At 39.0% G+C, this 11,190-nt stretch overlaps 2 protein-coding genes across 3 annotated transcripts; one reads left to right on the top strand and one right to left on the bottom strand.

Annotated features, from left to right (window-relative positions):
* The first annotated feature begins 544 nt into the window (after nt 1–544).
* On the top strand, nt 545–5,289 carry taf12 (TAF12 RNA polymerase II, TATA box binding protein (TBP)-associated factor). Its single transcript, XM_042489183.2, has 6 exons — nt 545–705; nt 1,212–1,433; nt 2,408–2,485; nt 2,765–2,879; nt 4,262–4,350; nt 4,525–5,289. Exons 2-6 carry the CDS (start codon nt 1,356–1,358, stop codon nt 4,558–4,560), a joined length of 396 nt encoding a protein of 131 aa, XP_042345117.1. The 5' UTR covers nt 545–705; nt 1,212–1,355; the 3' UTR covers nt 4,561–5,289.
* A 300-nt stretch (nt 5,290–5,589) lies between these two features.
* On the bottom strand, nt 5,590–10,790 carry rab42b (RAB42, member RAS oncogene family). 2 transcript variants are annotated; one of them, XM_042489182.2, is made up of 3 exons: nt 9,931–10,790; nt 9,519–9,741; nt 5,590–8,654 (listed from the first exon to the last, which is right to left on the bottom strand). In XM_042489182.2, the coding sequence occupies exons 2-3, from the start codon at nt 9,734–9,736 to the stop codon at nt 8,207–8,209; spliced, it is 666 nt and encodes a 221-aa protein (XP_042345116.1). In that variant the 5' UTR covers nt 9,737–9,741; nt 9,931–10,790; the 3' UTR covers nt 5,590–8,206. The 2 variants fall into 2 exon arrangements, with proteins under 2 accessions (XP_042345116.1, XP_042345115.1); XM_042489181.2 differs by having other exon boundaries at nt 9,519–9,744; nt 9,931–10,775.
* Nucleotides 10,791–11,190: the final 400 nt, after the last annotated feature.

Genomic DNA, 11,190 nt, shown 5'->3' with positions numbered 1-11,190 from the left:
TATTATCTCCTCATGTTAATACACAGCACTGCTAATAATATTATCTGCTTTCTATGGGTTTATTTTCAAACCACATAAACATAAATGAGGCAGTTTTTGTTTTGATTTGGCTTACAGGAGGGACATTAAACTTTAAATATCTTGTATTTATTTTAAAAACCCTTAGAACCCAAAAACCCACAAGTAGGTTTGAAATACGTTTTCATTAAAAAATCTCCAATATCACACCATGTTTCTTAGCTAGACACTGTGAAATACGCTGTATATCTGTATTTTTTTATTGACTGCATATTTTTTGCCTAATACTTTCTCTGAACTGTATATTAATTGTTTAAAGCCGCACTGATCAATATCAGCACCGGATTAAGTTGTTATGTTTTATTTACACACACACACACACACACACACACACGCGTTTATATGAAATTGTCATTATATTGTTATTAAACGAATCGACTTAGTGTACTGAATTAATAATAGTCTGTTGAATCCGGATGTATTTCCATAAAATATCCAGCAGGTGGCAGAGTAGAGGCGATATGTTGCTACCGGAAATAGACCTAAACAAAGCGGAAGTAAAGACAGGTAGCCTCGCTCATTTTTTTAGCTGTGCGGTGACAATTTGAGGCAGTCTTTCTGTTTCAAACTCACTCATAATTGTCGCAACGACGCCGAAACATGGACAGATAGTGTTTGTTTTATTGGGTAAGTTGTCAATTTAACACGTATTTTTTGGATGTAGCGCGCCTACAGACGCGCCGCTGGATTAGCTGCTAATGTTAGCCTTTCAGGCTAAATTCAAAGCTTGATAGCTGCTATTGTTTTTAGCACATAACATACTGTTAGCGGCGGTAATTTTCGTTTTTTCTCCTTTTTAAGTTACGCAGTCGCTTAAAGGCCGCAATGTGGTCATGTTATTTTACGAGGGTGCTTTTATCTTTTTCTTACTAATTTTGATTAGATGCTACAGCGCTGTTTTACGGCTAGGTTTCTGCATTAGTCCTGTAGCTAATTATAATAATGATAGGTAATTATTTATAATTCATCGTTCAAAGCTACATCAAGCTTTAAATAGGTTATATTTTGAAACGTAAGCACTGCGACGAAACAAAATCAGAGTCAAAAACGTAAAATAAAACAACAAAATAAAAGTCTATATCAATCTGTTTTCTCTGTGATGCTAACCTGTCTACCCTCTGAATCTTCCATAGATTTACGGAGGTGGTCCCTTTGAAAGATAAGCTGTCACATCTGATCATCTCACTGGAGACTCTGACACATAGCAGCAAAGACAAACAACAGTTTTGCTTCCTTTCAAAGTCCAGAGTCCCTACAGTTTTCCATTGGCCACCAGCATGGCTAACAGCACCGCAACAGCAGTGAAGGTTGGGACCCCTGGCCCTGCTGGCAGGAGTAGTCCAGAGGGATCTCAGGTGAGTCATTCACTGAGCCCAAAAATCTGCATAGAGTTATGCTGATCTACTGTCTGGATAACTGCACGCATACTCAAATCTTACAATGCTGAGGCAGACACAAACATTTCCTTTGCAGATATGAGCCTCAAAGTTGTGTGGTATTAAAGGATTTACTACCTTAATACTATTCCATATACTTAATGTCAGTGTTTATATATTGCATAATTTTGATTATAAGCTAAGGTTGTGCAGTTTTCTGCCAGGCAAACAGCCAGTTTGCAAATTACAGTCTTTATTACATTCACCATTAATTTTTTGGTAATAAAAACAAATTCTCTTCACCAGCAGAGTTCCCTAAAGTTTCAATTTCAATTTGTGCTATTCAATTTCCAATCAAACAATTAGAGAGAAATATAACATGATGTGATTAATCTTTTTTTTGAAACTGTACTGTATTTTGCACACAAAGTTTATTTTTCATGGGGCTAGATATGTCATTCACGGTCTTTCAAGTCTTAAAAATGCTCAGACATGGGCAATGGGATTTTATGATGATTTTTTCTGACGCTGCATTCTAAAACCTTAAAATATATTTATTTTTATTACAATTATTATTTTAAATATATGCATTTTGCCAAATTGCCTTTGCATGCACATTACCCCCAAATCCATGCTTTATGTTACAAAAAACATTTGGACAATTTTGGACAAAATTCTGTAAAATGGGTCTTAAATCTCATTCCAAGTGGAATTAAAAAAAAGTCTTAAAGCATTAAATCTAACTTGCCTTGAGCTGCAGGACCCCCATCACAAAGTTAATAAATATCAAGGTAAAATTCAGGCTTCAGCACCATAACCTATTTTGCAAGTTTTGACTTTAAATGTAAAAGGCCTGTTGTCATTTTGCATTTAGAGTCATCAGTAGACTACTACATTGGCACACCTGTTCTCTTTTGTTACTGAGTGAATCAATGAATTTGTTTCCTCTCCAGGTGCTCAGTAAGAAGAAGCTGCAGGACCTGGTGAGAGAGATCGATCCGAATGAGCAGCTGGATGAGGACGTTGAGGAGGTCTGACAGTAGTTTTAACAAGAGATTCAAATAACTCTGATTTTTAAGCTGTATTGTGAAATGAATACCACTTTCACATTACATTTTCTTGTTGCGCTATAGCTTACCTAACCAAGTACTGCCACATCCATCATTTGGAAATCTTAATCTATTGAATGTCTGGCTGCATGAAAAACATAGTGAGCAGCTGAAAATGTAAGATTTGTCCAGCTGCTGTGGTATGTTGCTTTCCTTAACTGAGCATGATTAATGGTTTTCAAAATGCCTGTCCCTTCGCAGATGCTGCTGCAAATAGCAGATGACTTTATAGAGAGCGTAGTGACAGCGGCCTGTCAGCTGGCTCGCCATCGCAAATCCAACACCTTGGAAGTGAAGGATGTTCAATTACATCTTGGTAAGTTGCTGCTGGCTTTTTTGCGGGGTTTTGACATTTAATATTTTTACAATTGTAGGTGAAGTGTCTCTGTGGGTCACAAAAAAAAATCTCAAGTATCCATGATATACAGTCCGCCCGTAATTACTAGTATATAATAGCTTTCAAAAACAATTTTGTCAGGACTTAGATCAAAATTATGCTGCATATATCATGTCAATTTTGATGTGCGAATCATTTCTTAACTCAAAGTGTTATCTCATTATTTTTTTGCAATAATGGCAAGTTATCCTGAAATAATGACACTTACATTTGTGATAATTGAAGGGAGCAGATTTTCCGTTTCTGAATTTACAAAAAGCTTCTGACAGTTGGTGTCTCAAGAGGACGTCTTCGAGGATTCATGATCTGTGGAGAAAAATACAAAAACAAATACTCTTTGAAATGTGATGCCAAAAAACTTGTGTCCTACCTTTGAGTGAAAGTAATTTGTGCTCATCCTTTTGAGTGACTTCAAACAGTCAGTCAGAAAATGCAAAAGCTTCCTGAGAAAGTTATTGACAGATTTACGGTAACATTGCAACCAAATCACTGGCAGGTACATTGTCATCTCTGCTTTGCTCTCCTCTCTGTAAAATGCACACAGAAGGTCACATTGAATGTTGTAGAAGTTTAAAGTATTTCCATTATAGCCCACACAACATTAACAATTTTTCTACTGCAGACGTGGCTGGAGGCATTAGGTTTTGGGGTTGTTCGCCTGTCCATCCCATTCATGGGAACGCCTTGCGTAAATTTTATCCGTTCACTTGAACTCACAGATGAACTGATTCGAATTTGGTGGTCAAAGGTCATTGTCACTGATCTCACATCCCTATCATTCTCGCGAACGCAATATCACACTAACGTCTGGAGAGAATTTGTCCAAATTCAAACCCAAGGATGAGCCAATTTGAATTTTGTGGTCAAAAGGTCATTATGCCCTCAAGAAACATTTTTTGGCCATAAACTCAAGAATTCATACACTAATTATGACAGAATTTCACCCACAGGTCTAAGAGACTAAAATATTGAAGCGATGACATTTTATCTCAAAAAGGTCAAAAGTCAACTTTACTTTGACATCATGATATTCTGCAAAAACACATTTCTGGCAATTATTAAACACCATAAAGACTCAGGAACAGAAGGGGAGACATTAAGTTGGCATTATCTACTGTCATGGCTACATATGAGTCCGGACAGACATGGATGTAAACTTTAATTACAGTCTGACTGGTTGGCAGGGGCATGCAACCACAAGGTGGTAATTCTAGTTTGAAATGAGATGGAAGTTAGATGCTGGGAGTGTGACAGTATGCTGATAACCTGCGTCCTGCTGATACTGTGCTTCGTTCTCTCAGAGCGCCAGTGGAACATGTGGATTCCTGGTTATGGCTCAGATGAGATCCGGCCGTTCAAGAAGGCTTGCACTACAGAAGCTCACAAACAGGTGAGAAACAGAAGGCTTTGTTTCTGCTGGATAAAGCAGAAAATTCATTTTAATGGAACATGTAAAGAAACATGACAGAGGTTAATAATCCTGCATTTGTCGGTGTAACTGATTTGTTTTATACTGTAATGAACACATACAGTGGGCCTAACTGTTTTCGTTTTTTCATTTCAGAGAATGGCACTGATCCGCAAGACAACCAAAAAGTAGCAAGACTGTACACCCCCATGTTGTACCCACTCTGTATTTTTTTTTTTTCATTTTGCAGTTTGGATTTTTTGGACTAATGAGACAAAGAGATGGTTTAGGTGTTTTTTTTTTGTTAGACATAAGTGTTTCATTGTCATGTCTCTCTAACTTTCGAGAGTTCTGCCAGCACCATCACACAATGATGTAACTCTTGTCTCTGGTTCTGTTTTGTTGCCATTAAGCTAAGCCTGGCAGAACTCTTTTCATTGCATTTTTGTCAATAAACATTTACTGGAATACTTTTTTTGGATTATGACCACTGCTGTTATCTGGTTTGCCTTTTGATACTCTAGAGCATTCTTATGTGAATGTAAAAAAAAAAAAAAAAGTTTGTGTTAGCCTGGCAATAATAGATAATAACTCTTAAGAGATTATGGCTCCCCTGTTTATCAACTCTACTCATTTTTTAATGGGGGTCTATAATACCAAATTCCTACTGCAAATGGTGGCTACAAACGCAGTAAATGCTTTGTCTCTGTTAGACATTTATGTGCTGTTGTGTATTGTTACTGATTGTAGTAGGTATTATTACATTACATCTATGTCATCCATCCTTGTCAGTGTTATTTTTACTTTGTCTATTTTAGCAAATTGCATCGTAATAATGATAGAAGAAGTGGTGCCAGATGTTGACATTTCGCTATGTTAAGATTAAAATATTAATAAAATCCCTGAACTGTTATAAAAAAATGTTTCGGAGCACTGCATCTATTGCCAGACTGAATATACAAGGGTTCTACGTTTATAGGAAAATGGTTTTATTGTAACTAACGTAAAATCAGTTCACTTGCTGTACATTTGCAGAGAACCAAGGAGGCAAACCTTCAACATGTCAGTGATCATTTTTTAAAATGTTTGTCTTTTAGCAGTAAAATACATTTTCTGCATTCTGGTTGCAGATGCACAGGAGGCTGTCAATCACACAGATGGACAGTAATTGCTATGGAAACCTCTCACAACATTTCAAAAGAGCAATATCCAAAGGCACCCTAGAGTTGTTTCATTTAATTAATCTCAACAACAGCACCTGAAAACAATCACTCACTCTCAGCATGCTGTGCAATTATTAGTGATGCAACAAAGCCTTTTCCACACAACCACTCAGGCCCAAAACATTCATTTACAGTCACAGAGGAACATTTCAAATCTCGACCAGGGCATCCATTGCCTAAACTGCTGCTGATCATTGACAGAACGACCAACAGAAACAAAAATCACAGATGTAGGTTTAGAAATGGGTTCTGAGGAAAAAGCTGTACGCCCTTGCAGTACAATTGTTCCCAAACCTTTTGGATGTGCGACCCCTCAAAACAAGCAAATGCCTGCTAAAAACCCCATGATGCAAGTTATAACCTTTGGACATGAGCAGTTTCACGAAACATTTTTCAGCTCTGCTAAAGAGACAGAAATACCAAATATTTCACAAGCAAAAGACAACTTACAACAAGCTGTAGCAAAAATATAAATGTCCTCTCTTAATCATCCTACGGCCCACTTAGAGACATCCTGAGACCCTTAAAGCATCGCGACCCCAAGGTTGGCATCCACTTTTCCACTGTACAGCCAAAGTCCAAAAATCGATAGGAGAGAAGATGTAATGGTATCCCATCCTTGTAGATTGAATGCAAAGGCAACACAGTCTCGTCTTGAGCCAGTGGCTTTGGCTCAATATGTCATCATTACAAGCCCTGACCCTCTGACCTGAGGTAAGCAATGACCTCATCAGTCCGCGTTAGTGTGATTAGCTGTGGGCTGAGAATCTCAAACTGGAGAGTGCAGAGAAAAAGGGACAGATTTTGCATTTCAACATCAGTTTACAGCTACACAAGCAGCTTTGTGACCACAGCACTCTTAGGGTTAAATATCAGCACGCTAACATGCTGATGTTAAGCAGGTAACCGTTTATCATCTTAGTTTAGCCTGTTAGCATGCTAACAGTTGTGAACAAAAGTCTTAAAAGGCATTTAACGTAATTAAAATTAAGGCCTTAATTGGCTTTAATGACTTAAATCAATCTTTAGAAAGTCATAAAAATGCTAACATATGGGAAGCAGGAATTTATGAATCTTTTTTTTTATGTTGCACTTTCATTTCTAAGTATTGTTATTTTGCTTAGCAATAATGTATTGATACACAGACCACAAAAATCAATGTTATATAAATTATTAATGTTTAAAAAATAAATTAAACTGTAAGAAAAAAATCAATTGCTTTTCAGTCCACCAGATGGTGCTGAGTTTTTTTTTTACGTTTAACAGGATTCGTCAGTTTTCGTGATTGGTCAGGCCATCAGCTCGACAATCACATCTTCTGCATTAGAATAAATATTTAAAGTGAGATGAACAGACTGAAAACTAACTTATTAGTTAAAACAGGCATTAAAGTTTTCTTCTAGGGACATAATCTGCAGTTGAAAAAGGTAATACATTGCAATATATGATTCTGCAATACTCAGCATTACAAAAGATTTAGAATTGCAATATTATTATAATGCGTCTCAAGTATCATGATAAATTCATAACGTGGACCATCTGGTGATTCCCACCTTTGGCAAATTCTTTATAATAATTTAAAAAAATATCTTAGTGAATTCCTCTCGAACCAATGTTGCAGATAGAGATTTCAGGGCAGGGCTGAAAGCAGTACAAGGCTCTGTGTTATAATGTTATATAACGTATAATGTTATAAGAAAAAAGTTTTCAAACTTGGTGCAACGAATAATGAAAATGAAATAAAAGCAGCTGAATCCCACATGCAGAGTGTGAAACACAAAATAACCAACACAACGAAACCAACCAACAAATTCAGTTGTGTTTCACCTTTGTCTCACGAGACAAAATACTGACATTTTACGTTCAAATAAACATTGCTGAACCGTCCATTTCCATATTATTTTCATTTACTTCAATTTTAGTGATTGTAAAATTGGTCTTCAATTAAATTATGATTGGCATTAAAAATCTTTTGATTATCTAACTGGCCTCGAGCTGTAAGAAGCCTAATTAGCACTAGTGTGGTAGATGAGAATGTCATTAGTTTTCAAAGGCCAAACTCTTGGCAAATTGAAAATTTGACCTAGTAATGACACTTAGTTAGAAGTTTAAGGGCCTAGAACACCTGCAGCAAATTTCACAGCAATCCACTGAACAGTTGTCAGGACATTTCACCAAAAATGTCAACCTGCTGGTGGTGCAGGATGAAAAGTCGGGGGATCACCAAAGTCAGTGAGAATTATTCCTCTAGGGGCCACGAATGTCTGTGCAAAATGTCATAGCAATCCATCCAATAGGGTTTTTTAGATTTTATAGGTATTTCCGTCTGGATCAAAGGGGTGGACCAACATTACCACGCTGCCATCATGGCAAAAAATATCTGTAAATATCACTTTAAAATCTTAACCCAGTTTAGCAATGTCTGTATGTCTCAAATCATTCTCTGACATTACTAAAAGGTCAGGATGGTATTAAAGGTGCAAAAAAAAAAAAAAAGCATTTTAAATCAGTGAGTGGTTTTCTTAACGGTAAACTTACACCACAAATCCAACATCCTGAGGGCCGGTTTTGGTACTACAGTAACATAAGTGCATGGCTGACCACCAGTCCACAGATTAAGAACAACACTTCTTGCTCTTGGAGGCTGTGCTGGGCTGTGCCAGGTTGGCTCTCTGTAACTGCAGAGCCTGTGGTGCAGTGCACTTGACTCCATCCCAACCCTCTTGCAGCTCTACCTCTCCGCTCAACAGACCCTGGTAGATCCGTCGAGTGAGCAGCTCAAAGGCGTCCTTCACGTTCTGACCCGTCTTGGCAGAGGCCTCCACGTAGGGCATCCCCAGCTGCCCAGCCAGTTTCTCAGCCTCCTCTCGACTCACCACCCTCTCCCCCGCAGCGTCTCGGTCACTCTTCTGGCCCACCAGAACGAACAGAACCTTATGCGGCAGCACGCGCTCGCACACCTCAGCGTGCCACTCCTTAATATGGTCAAAGGAGGCTTGGTTGGTCATGTCAAACACCAGCAGGCCTCCAACTGAGTTGCGGTAATAAGAGCGGGTCACTGACCTGTGAAAAGAAGTGAGACACGGAGGGAAAACATACAAGAAAACCTTAGGCGGTTTGAATTTCAACACATGAAATCCCCCCAAAGCCCTCACTAGGTTGTGCAGAGTTCAAACTTTGTTACCAACTTATTTCCTGTTTCAGTGAGCAAATAATCACCTGATCCTCTGCACTGTTTGAGCTGAGCTTTTTTTTCCCAGATAAGCAGATTGACAAAGAGTCTGTTTCTTTGAAAGAAATTGATGGCCACTGTGTTTGTTATCACCCTAATCGTGAAACCTTCAAGAGGCATGCGGCTCCCCCATGAGTCACTGACATCAAAGAAAAGGCTTTGTAAACGGTTCTCCGAACAGCCAGTTAGTGAAAACTTACTTCTTCATTACCTCATTATGAAAACAACCCGGATTTGGCTGAGTTTTAGCTGACTCATGTGGGATTAGCAGGCCACAGATACCATGCAGAGAGGAGGTAAACACAAACAGTTTGCAATTTGCTACAGTTCAGTCAACTGAAGAAATGATTTAATGCAATCAGAGACAGACAGAAACATGTTATTTCTTTCCATTAAATATGCTGAGCATGAAGAATATGCCTTTTCAAAGATTTGCCTTTCCACTTTAAGCATTACACATACTGAATCTCTGTACACAGTGATCTTGTGAGGCCGACAGGGTGGAAACACAGAGGAAGCTGGGAGCAAACACTGAAGAACAGCTCCGGTGTGAATGGAGTAACCATTGGTAGTTTATTTGGAGAGAACATTTGCATTCACGAGTCATCTCTTGAATATTCATCATAAGAATGGCATTATTTGTTTTACTGTCTTTGCAAAAAGGCATCCTCCTACAAGACTGGGTGCATCCTCACCTGAACCTCTCCTGCCCAGCCGTGTCCCAGAACTGCAGCTTGACGCGGACCCCCGGCTCCACCTCCAGGAAGTGAACGTAGAAGTCTACACCCACTGTCTGGTTGATGGACTCCAGAAACAAGTCTTCAGTGTAGCGCTTCAGCAAGGAGGACTTGCCCACTGTGGAGTCCCCCAGCATGATGATCCTGAACTGGTACTGCCACAAAGTCAAGTCCATAGTTGCTGCTAGTGGGAAAAAAATGGGATGATAATGAAAGCAGCTTGTGGGGATACAGGAGGTGTATAGAAGTTATGAGAAAGACAAAGAAATAAATTCTAGAAGTGGATATAAGCATGGTTAGGGATTTTTTAAAAGAAGAAATATGTTGAATAGCATAGATCGTACCAGGGGGTTGGAGAAAGAAATGATACCTGTAAGGGACTAGAAATCCCACATCAGCCTCCCACAGGTTGCTTCCCTATCTTTGACGCTCCAAATGTTGAGAAACAGCCGCAGCAGCCACTCCTTCTAAATTTCACAAATCAGCAGAGGAGTCTACTTTCTCAAGTCATCCCCGACTCTTATACAGTTGAGGGCTGCAGCACAGGTCTCTCAGGTCTCATTCCCATGGTGCTTCATCCAAAAACTCCTCAGAAGCAGGCATGTGAAGAAATCTGTCCAACGAAAAGAGTAGATCCCGGTGGAGCTGCAGTTCTCATCTGAGTTGCAGATCTTAACTGCCACTGTAAGCATGTGCGCTGCAGGGGTGTGGACTTCTAAAGTTTGCCTGTTGATACTTGACTAAAGGCGGGGCAGCACAAGGACACAGGGAGGGCTGTTGTGGAATGGGAGGGTCAAATGTGGGAGTGAAGAGGGGGGTTGATAAGGAAGTAGAAGTTGGCATATCAAGGCAAACACTGTAGTTTCCTGCTGTCACCAGCTCATAACTACTAATCATAGACAGTGAGGGTGAGTGTGGGCAAGTGTTTGCCCATATTTGCTGCCATTTTAATCACTTTATGGTTTTGTCTGTAGAGTGAACATTGCCTCCAAAAAGGGGAAGTTGATAACAATACAGCTTTACATTCCCTGGGGAAACAGAGGGAAAGCCTCAGGATATGTAAGTCATTCTTCTACAATGGCTTTACTGTTATTTACAGAGATGACTACATGTCTGTTCACTTTAATTCAGTCATTGTGGCTGCTTTAGTAATGACCATAGGTGCCACTCATTGAAGGTCCAATCTGTGGTCTATTAGAGAACGAAAAATATAAGACCACTCCCTAAATTCAGTGAGCTTTTCACACATGATTATCACTGCACAGCAACTAAACACTCCTGTAAGTGATTGTTTTCTGGTTCTGTTAGTGGTCTGGAGTGTAGGCTTTCATGGCATCTAGTGGTGATTTGAAACTTCTCATTTGTACCAAGCATTTGGAAGAACTACGGTGGCTGACCTAAAACGTAAATGGCAAAATTTTGTGACTATCGTTTTGACAAGGACTATCTATAGACAGACAGACAAAAAAACAAAACAAAACATAACATAAAAACCTGGCAAAATGGTCCAAACAAAAATAAAAACAGCCTTTGTGACATTACATCAGCTGGTAAATATAATATTCAATTTGCTGCCAATAAATCCCCTACATCCTAGACACTGGTCCTTTATAGGTTTGTTTATATAATC

The sequence above is a fragment of the Plectropomus leopardus genome, chromosome 11 (genome assembly GCF_026936395.1).
Source record: "Plectropomus leopardus strain MGB_pleo_1.0 chromosome 11, ASM2693639v1, whole genome shotgun sequence".
Taxonomy (NCBI): Eukaryota; Metazoa; Chordata; class Actinopteri; order Perciformes; family Serranidae; genus Plectropomus; species Plectropomus leopardus.
Note: the sequence above shows the minus strand (reverse complement) of the source record. Positions and strands in the feature narration are given on the sequence as shown.